This window comes from Notolepis coatsorum (assembly GCF_963971535.1).
Source record: "Notolepis coatsorum genome assembly, chromosome: 14".
NCBI lineage: Eukaryota > Metazoa > Chordata > Actinopteri > Aulopiformes > Paralepididae > Notolepis > Notolepis coatsorum.
In genome coordinates, this window is record NC_140178.1 from 68,552,371 (window position 1) to 68,572,626 (window position 20,256).

The window sequence follows — 20,256 nt, forward strand, 5'->3', positions numbered from 1 at the left end:
GAAAATATGGCGAGAATGCAAGTCGACGTGGAAGGGGGCGTGAGGAGAGGCAACGCAAGAATCTGATTGGATAAACAGAGTAAACGACAGCCGCGCTGGATACGCCCATAACATAATAGGAGGGGGCGAAAATAACTTAGTTTCCTCGTTTTATAATAAACCTGTTTTTTTTAGGCCAATGGAGTTTAGTAATGTTATTGTTGGCCACTCAATAGACGCCACAGTTTGATCTGAACTTCGCACTGTGAGTAAGTGTGAATCTCGTGCATACAATTATGGCCCCAGCACTCATCCATGTGCTGTCCAACTAGTGGTGTTGCTGTGAGATGTCACCATTCAAAATACTCTAAAAGGAATTCTAGTCTAGAGTGTAAATGGACTGCATTTGTTTTTTTAAACTCAAATGTTTGTAGTGTATTGGTATTGTACAGGAACCCCTCTTGGGGCTGGACATTTTAACATAGAAATATTACCTTATTATTAAATGACCTTAAATCCAAGGGCCGCCAGCTCGAACGGCTATCGAATAAAACCGGTCTCACTGTCCATAAAGATGCCTACAAACAACATCAACAGCTCTACAAAGACGCCCTCAATTCTGCACGCTCCTCCCACTACTCCGCTATCATACTCTGGCAGCAACAACCCCAGGACTCTGTTTTCCACCATCAACACACTTCTTAAACCCTCTGACACAATCTCCTATTCCTTCACTGTCAGTAAATGCGTCTCCTATCTGTCACATCTCCAAACAAAAATTGACAAAATCCACACCTAACTAACAAATGCCTCCGCCATCACTGTCTCCCCTCCGGATTCAACCCCCCCTCCACCGCCCAACCCCCCTTTTTTTTTACACCCTTCACTGAAATCACAGCATCGGACCTATTCTCCATTCTCTCTACAATGAAAACGTCAACCTGCATCCTGGACCCTATCCCCTCCATCCTAGTCAAGGCCTGTCTCCCTGCCCTTTCTCCCCTAATCACCTCCATCGTAAACTCCTCTCTGACCACTGGCCTATTTCCCCCCCGCCCTCAAAATTGCTTCTGTCACCCCCTTACTAAAAAAAATCCGGACTCAACCCTGAAACCCTTGATAATTTCCGCCCCATTTCCAACCTTCCCTTCCTCTCAAAAATCATTGAGCGAGCCATTGCCTCCCAGTTAAAATCCTACCTTGACAACAATAACCTTTATGATACCTTTCAATCCGGATTCCGCACCAGACACAGCACCCAAACTGCTCTTCTAAAGGTCACCAACGACATACTCCTCTCTGTCGACTCTGGTTCCCTCTCCATCCTCATCCTCCTAGACCTCAGCGCTGCTTTTGACACAATCAGTCATCCCATCCTCATCACTCGTCTCCAGTCCTCCGTTGACATCTCCGGAATCCCCCTCACCTTGCTCCAATCATACCTCTCATACAGGCACCAATTCATCTCCATCAACAATTGCAAATCCCCCACTGCCCCCAAGGCTCAGTACTTGGTCCCCTGCTCTTCATCCTCTACATCCTTCCACTTGGTCTGATTCTCCTCCAACATGGCCTCCGCTTCCATTGTTATGCAGACGACACTCAGCTCTACCTCTCCACCAAGACTATCACTCCAGCCTCACCACCTGCCTCACAGACATCAAAACATGGATGCAAAATAACTTTCTCAAACTAAACTGCAATAAATCAGAAATCATCATTATCGGTCCAAAATCCCTCACCAGCCACATCCAGGATTTCTCCCTAAATATTGATGGTTCCATTGTCACCCCCGCCACTCACGTCCGTAACCTTGGCATCATCCTGGACTCCACCCTTTCTTTCCTCCCCCAGGTGAACCACATAACCAAAACGGCCTTCTACCACCTCCGGAACATTGCTCGTCTCCGCCCCTCCCTATCACTCTCCGCTGCTGAAACACTGGTTCATGCATTCATTTCATCAAGACTGGATTACTGTAACAGCATCCTCTACGGCTCACCAAACACTATCCTCAATAAACTCCAATATGTCCAAAACTCTGCTGCCCGCATGCTCACCTCCACCTGTCGCTCTGATCACATCACCCCTGTCCTCCACGACCCCCATTGGCTTCCGATCAAATACAGGATACAATTTAAAATACTTCTCATCACATTTAAAGCCATTTTATTATTATAATTATGCCAATGTTATGCTCATTCTATGCCTATGTGTATTTTGTTTCTGATGTGAAGCACTTTCGGCTGAATTCTTGTATGAAAGGTAGCATACAAATAAAGTTTATTATTATTATTATCCCTTGCAATGTTTTCTTGTGTGTGCATTTTCTCTAATAATAAAAGAGATACTTTTTTTAATCCACTTTGTCTCCTCATTTTCTATTTTTCTCCCATCCCAATTTCGCATTGCCAATTCTCCCCTCCCCTGTCTTGAACGTTGCTAGACTATGCCCCCCACTGGTCGGTTGTAGTGAGGATAGAAGCCTTGCATCACGTGTCCCCTCCGCGTGAATATTAAAGGCAACCACGAGGAGGCAGCCTGTCGCATCTTTTCACTAGACAGCGCGGACTCTCAGTGGCGAGGAGTAACGCGTGGGAGGCTCACGCTGCCCCTGATACTTCCCGTCTCTGCTGTGCAGGCGTCACCCAACCGACCTGTAGGAGTCGCTGTCCACAACGTCCAATCCCCACCCATCGACTTCCCTCCCGCTGACTCTCCGAAATGAGCCAGTACGACGGCCGGCCCAAGTCGAAGGCAATGCTGAGACTGGGATTCGATACCGAAGGCTCTTGCATTGGTGACGACAGCAATCTCCGCTACGCCACCCAGCCGCCATAATAAAAGAGATACTTAAATACTTCAATTTTTTTTTTTTTTTTTTTTTTTTCAACTTAAAGATGTCCCCATACCAGGTCCGACACTGTATTCTTACTCATGTACCCGTAAAACTACTGTGATACTACTACTCTGTGCCATATTTGTTCAGAAAAACACAAAGTTGAATGTTAAAAATTTTATTCTTTTAACTTAAAATGTCAGTAACAGTGTCATGTTGTATATTTAATGTGTTAGTTAGAAAGTGAGGAACATAAAACATGCAAATAAAATGTGTTTTCAAAGTCATTGTAATAATATTATTTTCAATTATTACATGGCGTTTTCACATTCGCCGAAATGCTTGCTTGTGATTGGTCAATAGCGCGCGTCAGAGGTCCGATATTGCCCGATAACGGACCTCTGTGGAACAATAATGACCGCTGTGCGCAGCTGTTCGCAATCAAGCCCACTGACATCAGTGCAATCAGACACTGCCGGCTGCCGGGGAAGCAGCCGGCGATGACAGGGCGGAGCAACGAGCGGAGCCAGAACCAGTGTTGCGAGTCGATGTAAAATGAATTAGGTATATTGTTAGTAAGTTAGCCATGTAATAAGCGGGATAATGTATAGCTATACTCGATCATTGTTGCAAAATAATTGACCTTCACTGACGTTTAAAACACCTCGCCAGTTCAATTATTTTGCGACAATGACCTCGTAGCTATACATTATCCCTTACTTATTATTTGAAGTGAAGTAGGAAGGGCTGCCATGTTTTATGGAAAGTATCTGTGTGGCCTTGTGTTGTGAATCTGATTTTCTCTATGTATGAGAGACATAACATCCCTCGTCCAGTGCAAATGTGAAGGGGGAGTGGCTGCCTTCCAGTTGAATAGGATGAGACGTCTGGCAATAAGTGAGGCAAAGGCCATAGCATTGGATTGCCCAATGGATATCGTGGTGTTTTCCGGTGTCAGGCCAAATAATGCAATGAGAGCATGTTTTATAGGAGTCGGCGCTGGGCAACAAACGCACTCACATACAGCACACACAAAAAATGCCACAGTAACTCCACCCACACAGACATGACAGAAGCAGAAGGAAATCATAGGGAAGTGCAACATGCCTACTTCTCATTTGATTTAGAAAGCCTGACAAAAGGAGTCATTCATAGACCCAAAAGCTAAAGAAATGAGCTGGTCTGTTTGGCTTTCTCTCACACTCTGTATCCCAATGGCAGGTAAGACAATGAATGTATGCGTGATTGTAGTTTTGAGAGAGATGATTGTTTACATTTGCAGAGCCTACTACTATAATGTAATTATTTCAATTCAAGTCTTATCTCATTTTATCATAAATTCTAAGAAAGATTTGAAGCACTGTAAAACAAACAGAAGCCTAACATATATGCTTCTTTGAATAGTAAAGATATTTGTAAACAAAATGACTGGCCCTGCGATTGTAAACAAGTAAAATGGTAACTTTTCAGTATCCCAGGGACCCAGTTTTTCCCTGAGTATAGTTTATTGTAATGTATATTTTTATATGCCATAGAATCTTTCCACAACTTTGAGTTGAAAAATGTATCCCCCAAAACAACATCCTGCACCTTTAAACTTGACCATGTTTGTCAATACATATTTGAGGCAATAGGCTAGTTGTGTTGCTTAGGCTATTTATCATGGGTTTGAACAAAGCAGTAGGTATGATAGTATGTTTTCAAGTATCATAACATGTATTCCTCTCACACCTATCTTTGTTTATTGCCTCCAGATAGTGTGCTGAACACAAAGAACTGCCAGTCACTGGACCTACGTCAGCCAAACAGGGTTATTTGGCGGAATAAGGGTCAATCTGCTTCCCTCCCTTGTTACTTCAACGTAAACTGTTCAGGCTCTCTATTCCTGTGGTTTGTCTTCAAAGAGCACTCCCACTATCAAATTGACCTGGGAACCGATCCTCCCAAGTACAGCATGGATGGAGCACGGCTGCTCATCGACGTGCTCAGTGTAAATGACAGTGGGATCTACCACTGTGCAGCAGTGTTCCCTGCAGTACAACTCCCAGGGGCACAGGAGATTGGAAGAGGCACTAAACTTGCAGTGAGGGGTAAGAGTCCTCTGGTCAGCCATAGCAGGGTTTTTTGGGAGTGTCTGTCAAAGATTTGAACTGGTGGGGGAGGTTAATTACCTTCAAATATATAACCATTACAGATTGCCTATTTAAAATTGTAATCAGTAATGTAGTCCACTGGGATATTAGAACTCTGTAACGTAACTGCCTGCTTTCAATTAATTATCCACAAGTCCACAACCATGGTCAATCAATATTATAAGAAATGAAAAAGTATATTGATGTTACGGTCTATCATTTCACAACCTAGACACCCCTTTTCATTTCCGAGTAATTTAACACATAATCACACCTTTTCAATGACTTGTACATCTGGTTACAGTAACTGTAATGTATTACAATTGTTCTTTTTATTGAATTGTTTATTATTATTAATTAACTAGCAACAGTTGTGATTGGAGGATCAAGAAAAGAGGGTAGAGTTTAATATAGTTAAATTACTGTAATACCATTGTGTAATTCGTTACTGTGCTTTCAGGGGAAGGTATGTGGATAGTGTGGCACATTCTGCTGTGGTTACTGTGTGTCCTGTTGGCCATCTATAGCCTGGCAATTATAATACTCATCACCCGTAAGAAGGTAAATTAGTTAGATATACATAGGCTACATTATTTTGAATTTGCGTGTATATTTCAATATCCAAAACAGCATTTAAATTGTGAACAAAAAAAACATAGTGGTTGTATTATTACACCTTTGGTTTATGATAAGCTGATTTTTGCATTGCAGACTGGAAAGGATATAAGCATATGTGGAGAAGCATGGAGAAGTGCTCACCAGGTCAGTAATGTGGCTTTTGGATTTTAGTAACTTCTAGAATAAGCAATTTGACCATCTGGGAAACTCCATGGAGGCAAAATGAGGAACAGCAACAACAGTCCCAAGTCCTTAAATCACTGCTTTGAAAATGAAACTACAAATGACAAAGCAATTCATTATCTTTTCAACATAGAATGGAAAGGAGAGAATTTCTACAACGCAAAGCCATTATACTGGTACTTAACTATTTTCATCTTTTACTGTTTTTATTGCAGAATAACAATGCAACAAAAACCATGCGGTTTCATGCCGTGGTGCAAGAATTGCATGGTAGAAGGAACTTACAAAACAACACTCCAGATTCAGACCACCGTGGCCAAAATACGGTAAAACACAGTATTTGATTTCAGCATGTTCTGGTTAGAATCTGTGAAGATATACCAACCGAATACATTTGTGTCTAGCTGTTTAAACAAACGTTTTTTGCCCTATATACATATACCGTATATATATATTCTTACCATATAGTATATCTAAACCACCTGTCTGTACATACCTGCACATAATCCTTTTACATATCTGTAGACTATATCTGTACATATCCCTTACCTACTCTAGTTACACTGCTGGCAAGTATGACTACGACCATACTGTCTTTATACCTGTATCACTGTACATATTGGTATTACAACTCTGTACATATCTGATTAGCACTACATTCAATAGTACTCTATTGAATACCAATCTTATATTACTATTGCACTTAACTGTTACATTTGCACTCTGGTTGGATGCCAAACTCGTTGTTGTACTGTACTTGTGCTGTATAATAACAATACATTTTAATCTAATCTAATAAATGCTGATTGATTTGATTGCAGGCTGAAAGTCCCCAGTCCAGCCCTTCATCTGATGACATCTATCAAAACCTGTAACTGTCATTCATGAATATTCTGGTGGCCATGTTCAAACTCATTTACCCTCAATAACTGTCTAACTAAATGAATGTGTGCAAAACAGTTGAGTTTTTGGTTGTGTGAGATTGTGTAAAAATAAATCAGCATTGGTTTTTTAAATACCCCTTTAAGAGAATGGCTGATGTCTGTGAAAATACAGTATAAAACAGAAGTTCTGAGCATGGTTGCGTACAATAATAATTTAATAAAAAAAAGCAGTATTAAAAGACAAGTAGAAAACATTCCCCTTCAAATCAATCTGGTGACCATATTGGACCAGAAATGAGTAATCATTAATGACATGGCTCAATAATGGACTAGAATAAAAAAAAGCTACAATGACAATGATCCCATAATGCGTACACAGTAGCCATACTGTACATATACATACAGTACGATACAATACAGTACAGTATCTCAAAAAGTAAGAAAGTAAACAAATCTGTTTTATATATCGCCTTTGAAGGATAGCTCCACTTATTTTCAACATGGACCATATTTTTCATCTGGCATCATCCCAATTGATATCTTGGTTGTGTTGAAAATGATTGAAGTTGTCCTTTAATAGAACAGCAGGCCTTGCGCACTTGTGCGAAATTAGTCTCTACTTTACTCCCCTATCCCCAGTTTTGCTGTTATGGCAATTACCATGACAACTTTTGAACAGATAAATTATATCTATAAATCATATTCCTGGAATTGGCGTGTCAATGAAGGCGTGCTCTCGGTGAAGGAACGGGAGGAGAGACGGAGCAAACTGCCATTTAGGCTACTAACACATTTACATATTCCTACATCACAGTAACTTTGTATTGTTTTATCCGCAAATAATTTGTTCAAGGGACAAAAGTCATCAAGAAAAACTGGCTCAGTTGATTTGACACTATTAGCACATCAGTCCTCCTCTCCTCTGAGTGAACGAGGGAGAGGAGAGGGTGGGGGAGGTGGTTAATTATGTAACTAAAAACCACCACGGTTAAAGGCTAAACAGCATTGAACTTTTTTCTGCATGTTTTAAATTTTATTTATTATTTTATTCTAACATTGCATATGTCTAAATAATAGGGATGGGCATCGATTTTCTAATATTCCAATAGTCGTGAAATTAGAAACAAATTGATTTAGGCGAATATCGTTTAGTCTAAAATGAATATAACGGCATGCTGGGTACAGCTCGCTAGCTAGCCAGCCTGCTACCTGGCTTAGCCAGGTACAGTAGCATAACAGTCTGTTAACAGCTGAGAGAACAGAAAAGAAAGATGAAGAAAGAGAGACTGGAGATGTTGCATGGTATGATGGTAGCAACATTTTGTACGTTTGCCATGTTGTTTCACTAAAGTTTACACATTACAAGCATCAGTGATGTACGCTACTGTAGCTTGGTCATTGGACGTTGGTGTTAGCGGTTAGCAACGACAGCAGCCAGCTAGCTAGCTTGTTGTATTATCTCACGTTCACTATCAAGTCAAAACTAAATCACATATTGTACAATAAGAGTGACTCAGAAACCTCAGGGTTACACGGTTCACAGTAACTACTACTACAATCATGTATTGTAGTGCATTGATTAATAAAAGGCACTTGCAGTTTGACACATTTCAAATTACCTCAATAGTAAATGTAGAGAAGTGTTTTGCTACCCGCTAGAGCAGCGGTTCTCAAACTACGGGTCACATTAGTGGGGTCGTGCATTGGCAAGTGGCATTTTTTTTATGTTCTGGCAACATATTTTGGCTAAATATGCCTCGTTTTATAAATGTGTATTGATAACATAGTGCTGTAATAAAATAGTCTAATAGGGAGGTGTAGTCTGACGTCACTTTAGTTTCCTGCGCGGTCCACCCGTATAGGGATTTATCACTGGGAACATTTATTATCGGCTATTGTAATAATTCTGCCTCATGAACATTGGCAAGCTTTCCATTTTTGCACAAAATTAGTTCCCTTCTATCACTAGCATTATTGTTTAAGCATTTTTGTTTGAAATAAAAGTATATGTAATTATTTTACGATTAATTGTGAATCGTTTCATGTTGAGCTATAGATTGTGGATGAATACACACAGAAAGGTACACCATGCCAATGTTCATGCTTTATTTGTTTTAAATGAGACTATTTAGAAATGTGTCCATTGGAAATACATTGCAATTTCAAGCAGGGTGGACCGGCCGGAAACAACAATGACATAACCACTACACCTCCCTATAAATATGCATGATCAAGTTCAACAACGTGTGCTTTTATTTTGATATTCCTTAAAATTCCATGTTGAAATTACACAATACATTAAGTGTGGGGTCGCCAAAAGAAAATCCTAAATAAAATGGGGTTGTGGTATAAAAGAGATTGAGAACCCCTGCGCTAGAGTATTCCCTCAAGTGCTTTGCTACACACCATACATATTCCCTCTTTTTACACAAATAACTTCCAGTTCCACCAAGTAATATTAAAATGTTAGTGCAACAAAAAGCCATAAAACATACATCTTCAGCTTCGTAATCATCATCCTCACCAGACAATTATGAGAAACTTTCCCAAAGATCAAACCAAAAGAATAAAGGTAGGGCTAGACAGATATATGATATCAAATCGATTATAGCCTTTCACAGATGCATTGTTTTTGGCAAAACCGCTGAGATAAAGCACTTATAGAATGTCATACAACAGGAGAATAAATGCATAACCCTGTGGTGTGTCTAACAACACGCCTACTTGCCATCTTTGCCTTAACACTTTGAGTGCCAACATATGTAGTTAGTTTATGCCGACCGTTGAGTGCCAGCAACGACAAATAGCGATTTTGTCTTTTATTTTTTATTAGCGATTTGAATTCATATTTCATCAATCTAGTCTCACGTTAGTGCTGCAAACTCTCTCTGAGCTCCATTGGGAAAATACCGCCCCCTATCGTCTCTCCCTGTTGTACTGCACCCCATTGGATTAGACTGAATGAAATCGGGGGGGGGGGGGGGGATCCAGTTTCCTCATTTTACTTCTCCGGCAAGCCATCCGAAGAGATCCAAGTCATTGCAGAGCCGCAAAACAGCGTGGAATACATATTTCCAGTATTTTTTTGTGTATTCCAGAATATTCCAGTAAAAGACGTTTATCACAGAATCTTTATATTTTCCTGAAACTTTCAAGAAAACAAGGGTTTTTCAAAATGGTATAAAACGGAAATGAACCGATTAAAAAACAATCCGTTTCGACAATGTTGACTGCAAACAAGTCATTGATAAGCGACGGTCAGATTAGACCATAATTTAAGACATAGTTTATGCGTTCACAACACTATCATTGAAGTGGGTGGTGGCATTCAACGTGGGTAAGGTGCACCGCATGGCTGGTAATCAAAGTGTTAAAAGACATGTCAATGCAACTAATTCCCATAATAATATAATCCCTAATAATAACCATATTCTCCCTAGAGTAAGAGTGCTGATCAGGGATCAGTAACCAGGAACACTTCATAACCTTATTCAAACTAACAGACTGAAGCGGATTCCAGATCAATACTCCCAACTTTGAAAGGCTTCGTGAATATGGACCATTGTTCTTATTTCGAGCTATTTATTGCAAGAGACAGATTTTCTTTTCCAATAAAAAAAAAGTGGGCAAATACATTTTTCCATATAATCAGCAGATACTGTACACTGGTTATCAGAATAATAAGCTCCCGAATATGGGAATCAGTACCGAAGCCAAAATGATCTCTTAAGGTCTAGCCCCGGAATAAAGTGATCACCTTGCCACGCCAGAGCTGTTGTTGAAGTTAGCCGTCTATATACTTTGTGTCGACTGTGTGACTGCTGCGTATAGAGAAGGGCCTCCAGACCAGCGCCTGTATGGCAGCAACACACAGGGGCACCAGACACACCATATAGAACATGGCACCACCGAGGCTCTCCAACGCACTGAAGGGAAGACAGGAGGACAACTGTTAAGACGTTTAGAAGATTATCCATCTAGGCCTCAAGTATGTATATATTTCTTTATTTTTAAATGTATTCATAATAAGACTGATTATCATAATCAGTTTTGGATTAGAGTTCTGGACCTTATCATACTCGCTCTGGTGATTGGCTTACACTTAAGAATTCCTTGAGTTCCTAGAATTTGCACTGAATTAGGAAAATCTGCTTTTAGCTTCTGTGCCCCAGAAACATGGAATGTTTTGCAATGCACAAAATTCCAGTAGTTCCAGTAGTTAACTCCACCTGTCAGAACAGTTATGAACCTTATGAACACCCCTTCAAATAAAGTATTACCAAATCATTTGAAGGGTTGTTCATAAGGATGATATAAATATGACATAACGTCTGACATAAGCATGGATTGATGGGGAGATGTAATTAAACTAGTAGTTTAACTACATTTTGCAGTAGCTTGCTAGCTATTTCATTCATATTGCCATAGTGATTTTAGTAGTTAATTACTTTTTTGACAGGTGGGGTTAACTACTGGAACTTTTGGCTGGAGGCCACTAGTAAAGAAAGTAATTAAATTATTTTAAATAATTGAGTGAACCCCCTTTGACCAACCCTTCCCCTCCCCCTGTTGTACAAGATATCCTGTGCTCACGCTGATAGTTCCATTGTGATGGTAAGGTTTGTAATAAATGGTCAAATTTGTTTTTTTATAAAACAGGTAGCTGAACTACACCCCTTAGTTGCGATATAACAACCATATACCATGGCGTGTTGCTTATATAACATATAGGCTAACACAGAATGAAGTGACATGATAGCAAAAATACCATTCAAACTTTTCAAAGGTGCAAAAATGCAAACTTGTAACGCCAGAATTAACTACTAAAATCACTATTTGAATTTAGTTGAACTTCTAGCAAGCTACTGCAAAATGTAATGTAAACTACTAGTTTAATTACATATTTTCACTACTAATAGCAAAATAGCAAAAGCACCCCTCCCCTCCCAACAGTCGTCACTAGGGGGAGCAAACATCTGCTCATTAACTTGTAGTAAAATAGTTTGCATAAGGTGCATCACCACCACCCTCTCAATGCAAATATTACAACTTTTCTTTTTCTCACCTTGGGTTTGCGTCCCTCCCTCCCTCCTTAAGCTCTTCATAACCAAACTGGTTGAGGATGGTGACCACCAGCATAGGGGCGAAAGATTGAGCTGGCTTAGTGAACAGAGCATTTGTCCCAAACACCATGGAGGAGAGAGGGGATCTGTGGAGGAGACACCAGGGAAATAGCTTTAAGACATATAACTAACAGTCCAATGATGTTAGAAGTGGATGCAATACATAATAACTTTCTACTTCCCCAAAGCATTCTACTCATAGGCTTAATGACCAAAGTTCGTTTTAAAAGTATGGTTTTGGTACAGCCAAGCGTATGGTTGGCACATTTTTTCCCTTGTAAACGGAGCAAATCTAGTACTGGAACAACAAAACACACCTGAGGGACAGCTACTATTGTTGCATGTGATGGACTTGTATATAGTGGATCTATGGTATGGAATCATTGTTTACCTGCGATTGTACCTCTGCAGGTCAGAGTCAATGATGTCGGCCAGAGGCAAGTTGAATAGACTAAAGGTTGCCTGAATAATGACCCTGTGTAAGAGATAAGGAAAGCATCTTAAAAGCAGATATACACATACAAATTAAACAGTAGTGATACTAGACTAAAGGTTGCCTGAATAATGACCCTGTGTAAGAGATTGATTGATTGAAAACTTTATTAATAGATTGCAGAATTGGTACAGTACAGTACAGCTCAATACATACAATTGTTAAGGGGATGCAGACCAGAGAAAGACTTTCGTCTTGTTTACATCAGGGTCCCCCATTTTCAATTCATCATAACATATATGACATACACAACTTACAGATAGACAGTACTGCTACATCTATACATTTATGACATACCAGATGTGCAAATACAGTACCGTTTGTGATAAAAAAAATAGTCTAGAAAAGAGAGTATATACATTTGACGTAGAAACTGTACATTGGAGGAGGTTGGGTAGGTGGGGTGGGTGGGTGGGTGGGGGGGGGGGGGGACTGTACATTGGAAGTGGTTGGGTGGGTGGGGTGGGGGGGTTGGGTAGGAGGGGTGGGTGGGGGACACTGTACAACTGTACAAGCAAAACTGTACATTGGAATATTGACAGAACCATACTTGGTCATTTACTGTACATTGGAGGGGGTTGGGTTAGGACATTTTCGGGGGCCAGTTTCGAATTGCAGTCTCCCGTAGGTGTTCTTTGAGAGTGGTTTTGAAAGTGGGTAGTGATTCACATTCCTTTACAGCTTTGGGTAGGGCGTTCCACATTGATGTGGCATAATTGCGAAATGTGTTTAGTCCCTTGTTTGAGCCAAATCTGGGTTTAACATGATGTGTGGAGCTCCCTCTGGTGTTGTGATCATGGTATTCACTGACCTTTGGGAAGTATTTTGACATGTACATGGGTACCTTGGTCGTGTAGTGTATCTTGTGGACCAGGCCCATTGCAAGTTGCTGTACTCTGTCGTCTACTCTAAGCCATCCTAGGTTGTCAAAGTGGGCAGGGGTGAGGTGGGTTCGAGGAGTAAGGTCAAGCAGTAGTCTGACCAGTTTGTTTTGAGATGTTTGTAATTTTGTTTTTAGCGCCTTTGAGGTGCTTTGGTACCATGAGGTGCAAGCATAGTCGTAGTACCCTTGAATGAGTGCTCCTGCCAGAGTCTTCAGGGTATTCTAATTACCAGAGAGGAGATCCGGTACAAGAATCGAGTTCATTGGTTGACTTTTTTTATTACATTGGATGCCATTTTGTCACAGGAAAGATTAGCCTCTAGGATGGAACCCAGGTAGGTAATTTCATCTTTCCTTGTGACAATATTGTCACCCACTGTAACTGAGAAGCCGTCGGTCTTGCTGAGTTTGTTATTTGAACCGAAGAGAATGGACTCTGTTTTGCCCATGTGTAATGATAGTTTGTTATCAGCGAGCCATATGCAGATTTTGCCTAGTTCTGAGCTGAGGGTTTTTTCAACCTGTAACTTGTTCTTGTCAGAGACCAGCAGGGCTGAGTCGTCCGCAAACAGGAACAAGTTGCAGTCACAAGCCGACGACATGTCATTTGCATAAATTAGGAACAGTAGCGGTCCTAGTATGCTTCCTTGTGGAACACCACAGCTCACTGTGAGGGGGGGGGATAGAGTACCGTTTACCTCCACCATCTGTTCTCTCCCCTCAAGGTAGGATTGCATCCAGCTCACTGATAAACTATCAAAACCAATAGCTTTTAGCTTGTCAATCAGAATGGAGTGATTGACAGTGTCGAAGGCCTTTTGTAGGTCCAGCATGACCATGCCGCAGTATTTGCCCGCGTCCACCTCTTGTTTGATGTGGTCGTTTAAATAGAGAAGGCATGTGTCAGTGGAGTGGGATGTTCTGAAGCCAGATTGGAATTCGTAGATTCGATTTTTTTCCCGCGAGGTACTTTTCGACCTGTTCGTATACTATTTTTTCCATGACTTTCGAGATGGAGGTAAGGATAGAAACAGGGCGGTAGTTGCCTGGGTCTAATTTGCTGCCATTTTTGTGCAGGGGTGTTACTCTCGCAATTTTGAAGTCCTTGGGGACGTGTCCCTGTTTTATGGAGAGGTTTATTATGTGTGTGATGACTGGGGTGATGGCGGCTGCTGAGTCTCTGAGGAATTTGGAGGGGATGTTGTCATGGCCAGTGGCCTTGTTCGGTTGGAGGGCGCTCAGTTTTTTGAGTACCTCATCTGTTGTTACCATTTCCAGTTTGAAGTTGTCTTTGTGGACCCCTAAGTTATTGTAGTATGCTACTATGTGTTCTACCCCATAATGCCCTGAGTGGGAGGGTAGTTTGTTTACCAGTGTTGTGGCTATGTTTGTGAAGAAAGTGTTTAAGTAATTGGCCACATCTGAGCGTGTTGTCCGTCTTTATGTTTATGTTTGAGAATCTGGTTTTACGTTTTTTACTGCAGCCTAGTTGATTATTGAGTAATTTCCAAAGTTCACAAGGTTTGTTTTTATTTTCCTCAGTTTTGTCATTGATGAATTTCTTTTAGCCGTTTTTGATCATGGAGTTTACGTCATTTCTTAGTCCGTTTCTTTCTAGTTTGAGTTCAGTCACGTGGGCTTGGAGTTCACTGCTCGTGCTTTTGGTAAGCTTTGACTGACTTTTACGAAACTCACAGCATTTTTTGTCTCTGGTTTTCATAGCGGTCAGTATTTCAGTGTGCATCCATGGCTCAGTGCGATTTTTTACCCTGGTGGTTCTTAGGGGGGCCATGTTGTTTAGTATTGTTGAAAATTTGGTTTTGAAACCAAGCCATGTTTCTTCAACCAGTGTACCATTGAGCTCATCTGACCAGTCCAGGCTCTCCAGTTCAAGGTTAAAGGCCTCGCTAGAGTAGGTTTTGAGGTCTCTAGATGTGACTGTTTTGTGACAGCCAGCCTTTTGTTTTAGCTTTTTGCGGGTACAGAATATCATATAATGATCACTTAACCCGCATGCTATAACCCCTTTATTGGAGATCTTGGACTTGTCAAGAGGTCAGGATGAGGTCAATGAGTCTTGAGTTGATTCACATACACGTGTGGGTTGGGTGATTAGCTGGCTGAAACCGTACAGATCAGAACACCTACTGAAGGCCTTGAAGACGGGTGCCGCTTTACGTAGCATATCCGTGTTCCAGTCCCCAATAAGAATTTTTTCTACACCCTCCACCCCAGCTAAACACCCATCAAGTGTGTCATAGAAGCCACTCTGTTCTGGCGATCTATAGATAGGGAAATCGCCCTATCTAATAAGATTTCAATCCAAACAGATAAGGAAAGCATCTTAAAAGCAGATACACATACAAATTAAACAGTAGTGATACTAGAAAGCAGCCTCGTAACCTAGCCATAAAAAAACAAATCACATTACTTCAATGTAAAAGAATAAACTAAAAGTTCAGTTATTTTATAAACTCTTTAACATCTTTGATATGTAAAACAACTAAATGTATTGCAGTAAAGAGAAATTAGGATTGCATGATATGGACAAAATGTCATTGCAATCATTTTGACATATACATATGTAGTTGCTGGCAATCTCTGGTATTACTTAAATTATTATTATTATTATTATTATTATTATTATTATTATTATTATTATTAAATATGGCATTACCTTTTGATGAGTCTTAATACAATTTAAATAGCTATCTACAATGGTAGATGTAGTAATATCTCCCCTCAAACATGATAACTAATCTTACTACCTAGCGGTAGTATTCAGTGCTTAACACTTTAACTGCCGGAAGACGCTTTTAGGCGTCCTTCCCCGCCATGCTCAAGTTGCCGAGGACGCCGTAACTCGTCTTTGATATCAATATTTCAAAAATCTGTGATCGAAATCATATTTTCTTTCCGGAGCCCTGAGATGTACTGGTGAGCTCCCATCAACTGTTTAACGGTTCGAGAGTGCCATCTGGTGGCCGATCGGCAGATCGGCCAAGAGGGAGGGGCTCGCCAAACAGGAAGTGCTCATTCTATGTGCTCCGGGCACTCGCGATCGGTAGCCGGACTCCATCTCAACACACTGGATGATCAATCGCTCGCCCTAACTCAATAAACAACGTTATTTGGACGTATATAGTAGTATACAACCTGGAAATGGTTCTTCAGGATAAACATCCCATAATCGAAAATGGTCTACACCACGCTGATCGTCCAACGGCGCGAGGAAGATACGGTAAGATTCAGCGTTATTTTTGAACGTGTTCGATATAAACTGCTCTGATGAACATATGACCCACACTAGATGAATGATGTAACGCTGCCCACGGAATTATAAACGATCCCCCGCCCATCCGGTCATCATCAGATGATACGTAGTAACTTCTAGAACCACGTCCAATTGAAATTTTTTATATCGCGCCGATTGCCATCAAACTGTATTTCATCATCAATATAATGCATTTGGGGCTATAGATCACGTTCTGGAGAAAGCTGCAGAAAGAGATGAAAACATACTTATACATTAGACCATATTTTACTATGAATATGTGAATGAAAAAGTTTAACGTTGCTACACAATGAACAATACATATAGGACTTTGAATGGGCCATAATAATGGCAATTTAGCAATAGAATTTAAACAGTTATAGCCCTGCAAAGAAGGGGTACTTATCCATAGACAAATAGAGCTGGCAACCTATGGTATATCATGAATTTAGCCTTAGGCAATCAAAGTGTTAAGGGAGGCGGGTCTTCTAGACACATTGTCACGACTTCACTCAGTGATTGTGTGTATCATTATACAAATTAATTCTAAAATACCTATAGTATATTGCAGCTATTGCAATATACCTTAGAGATACTGTTCTTTCAAATTACATATTGCAATTTCAGCCCAGTTAGAAATCTCATTTCTTACATGTTGGTGATGAGGAAAAATGCCAGGATGTAGTAGTGGTGGGGACCCAGTACCAGCATAACGGCAGCCATGCTGGCCTCTATGTAGAAGGTGTAGAGGATGATCCTGTAGTAGCCAACGCTGAGGAGAAGACTCTGATTGCTCAGAACTAAGATCTGAGAGAGAGAGGAAGGTAAAAACCATGAGTTACAACTTGAAGTGATCAAAGTCAGCAAAACAATCCAGAATTGCATGCCCCCAAATGAGATCATTGGAACGGAGACCAAACTACCTCCCAGTACCGTATATTTGTATGTCATAAATGTCTTGATGAATTGAAAATGGAGGACCCTTATGTAAACAAGATGAAATACTTTTTCTGGTCTGCATCCTCTTAGCAGTTGTTAGTATTGAGCTGTACTGTATTGTACCAATTCTGCAATCTGTTAATAAAGTTTTCAATCAATCAATCACCTCTCATATACTCTGGATCTTTGAAACCAAGACCATGTGGCGCTATACCTGTGGACAGATGAATCCAGCTCCATACATCAAGCTCCTAGCCAGCGATGGCAGCACATTGGGGGGAATGAGGTGCTCAGCAAATATCATGGTGAAGTTATTACAGAAAGCCACCATGAAGACCTGGAAGAAGTTCATGAGCACAAAGAACTGGAAGTTCTTGTTGGTCAAGATCTGCCACGTCATGGAGGTCACCGCGGAGAAGGAGAGGCTTGACTGCTCAGTCTGGTGAACTGACCCCGGTGAACCTGGAGCGGATCCTTTGTTATCGAAGCGGCTCTCGCTGTGGAAGCCTGTATAGAGCATGCAGCCACACGCCAGGACAGCTATCAGCACTGTGACGCCTTGGAAGGCCGCCAAGTCATCCATGTTGCTGGAGAAGAGGCCACAGAACAACACACTGGAGGAGCCGATGAGAGAAGCCACCTGGGAAGGACACAGAGGGGTATATAGGGAATGACAAGGGAGGTATATCATAGGGAGGAAAGCAGATGCAGTGTTATCCATTCAGAGTTTGGATTTAGAGCATTTCTATTGCCACGTTAAAAAAGGCATTAATTTCTTCACATATCCTTCTGAGAAACACATTCATGTGCGTTTGGTTTCACCGGTGGGGACAAAGTGCAGGGTTAGCCATTTTGTGGCGACCCTAGAGCAGGTAAGGATTCAATGTCTTGCTCAGGGTCAATTTAACAGGGGTTGGCAGTGCTTATTGGCTGTCATGGCCACAGGGAACCTGTGACAGTACGGTCTCTCTAACCACTAGGCCATATGGTCATAACTAGGGATGCTCGATATTAGCTTTTTTACCGATACTGATATACCGATATTGTCCACCTCTTAATTTCCGATACCGATATCAACCAATATCAACCGATACCGATATATGCAGGGTTTCCCCCCCCAAAAAATGGAATAATTTCAGGTAATTAACATTACATATCTCTTGTTGTGGAATTAACACAACATTATGCATACTTTTGACAATAAATAAAATCTGAATTAGTTCTTACTTGCTTGCCTGGGTAAATAAAGGTTATAGAAATGTAAAAAAAAAAAAAAAAAAAAAAAAAAAAATTATTAAACCAATACCGATATTTTCCGATATCACATTTTAATGCCGATATCGGCCAATAATATCGGTAGACCGATAATATCGGACATCCCTAGTCATAACCACCACCATCACTACTACTAATTCTCATTCTTACCTGGCTGTATTTGATGAGTCTCAGGCGGCTCTGGTGATGCCCGGAGATCTCAGCAAACAGGGCGCACTGTGCTAGCATTACAAAGGTCAGCATGCCATCAAAAGCACACAATGCCACCGTCAAGTGGAGACCACTCATCCAGTCGCCAGAGGAGTAAGTCCGCCATGGGAACCAGGCCAGCAGGAAGGCCAGGGAGTAGAGCGGAGCCCCATATAGGATGGAAAGACGACGCTGTGAGCAGCAAGGCACGCGGGAGTTGTCTTGCAGGTAGCCAAACAGAGGATCATTCACTGCGTTCCACACCATGTACACTATCTGTGAGGGACAAGATTGCAATGGTGATAATAAAACTATATGAAAGCAACAGGATTTTCACAACTGATAGAAACATTTCTCAATAACCCAATCGACCAGTGTTTATGATTGATGATATAAATCTTGCAATTAATTCAAAACCTCTCTCAAAGAACACCTACGGGTGGCTGCAATTAGAAACTGGCCCCGGTAAATGTCAATATCCCCCCACTCCCCGACCCCACCCAACCCCCTCGAATGTACATTTTCTTATCCTTCTGATAAAAAAAAATCTTATGATGTTCTCCCTTTCTTACATAGTAGGCCTATTGTATATATTTGTATGTCTCTAAATGTCTTAATGAATTGAAAATAGAGGACCCTTATGTAAACAAGAGGAAAGTATTTTTCTGATCTTCATCCTCTTAGCAGTTGTTGTATTGAGCTGTACTCTGTCTCTGTTGTAACTTGTACCCATTCTGCAATCTGTTAATACAGTTTTCAATCAATCAATTTCCCTGAATAAGTGTGAATAGAACATTCGTATTTATAAAGCTTGCTACACCATACATTGACCTACTTGTGACTGGTGAAATGCTCCTTCTGATATCTTGTATTTGTTGAGAAACAGCTTTACATAGTAAAAGCTGAATATACTGTTCATCATACCAGCTCCCAGGGTGGTCATGGAGTAAGCCACTGCAGCGGGATGGACCCCGAAACTCGCCAGGTATAGCAACACGATTCCGCCTCCATATGTGCGTGCACCGGTGGCAGGTTTGTCCACGGCCATGGTACAGGTGATACTGACTCTATTAAGTCAATCTGTTTGGTTCCACTAAAAGAATATTGCTGTAAATAAATAAAAACAGGTTACGTTTTAACACGAATGTTGTAGAAACAGCCAGACGATAGTAGCTAGTTAGTCCCAAGCAACAATAAATGGAGCATAAAAATTACTTGCGTTGATGCAGCTGTCTCCAATCGTATCATTTTACCAGCTGTTAAACTAGCTAAGCTAACCCACAACTCCTGTCAAACTACATATCTGTCTATGCGGAAATGGGCGGGACTACTACACAAAACAAAACAATTTATTGGACGTAAGAGTCCGTTGGTTCCGCCTCCTTCTAATGATTTGTCAATAAACGGCCCGAGTCCTTACTCTATCTACGTCACACCGGTTCAGT

General features: G+C 41.0%; 2 protein-coding genes across 3 annotated transcripts; one reads left to right on the forward strand and one right to left on the reverse strand.

Moving 5' to 3' along the window:
* Positions 1–3,961: 3,961 nt before the first annotated feature.
* Positions 3,962–6,772, forward strand: LOC311240056 (uncharacterized protein). The gene is made up of 6 exons (XM_084328563.1): positions 3,962–4,039; positions 4,573–4,908; positions 5,411–5,511; positions 5,662–5,712; positions 5,967–6,077; positions 6,573–6,772. Exons 1-6 carry the CDS (start codon positions 3,991–3,993, stop codon positions 6,624–6,626), a joined length of 702 nt encoding a protein of 233 aa, XP_084184689.1. The 5' UTR covers positions 3,962–3,990; the 3' UTR covers positions 6,627–6,772.
* Positions 6,773–7,263: 491 nt separating this feature from the next.
* mfsd13al (major facilitator superfamily domain containing 13a-like) lies at positions 7,264–20,101 on the reverse strand. Of its 2 annotated transcripts, none has more exons than XM_084328561.1 (8): positions 20,027–20,101; positions 19,647–19,918; positions 18,773–19,087; positions 17,562–17,987; positions 17,061–17,215; positions 12,150–12,233; positions 11,701–11,844; positions 7,264–10,561 (listed from the first exon to the last, which is right to left on the reverse strand). In XM_084328561.1, exons 2-8 carry the CDS (start codon positions 19,857–19,859, stop codon positions 10,420–10,422), a joined length of 1,479 nt encoding a protein of 492 aa, XP_084184687.1. In that variant the 5' UTR covers positions 19,860–19,918; positions 20,027–20,101; the 3' UTR covers positions 7,264–10,419. The 2 variants fall into 2 exon arrangements, with proteins under 2 accessions (XP_084184687.1, XP_084184688.1); XM_084328562.1 differs by having other exon boundaries at positions 20,031–20,096.
* Between the last annotated feature and the right edge of the window lie 155 nt (positions 20,102–20,256).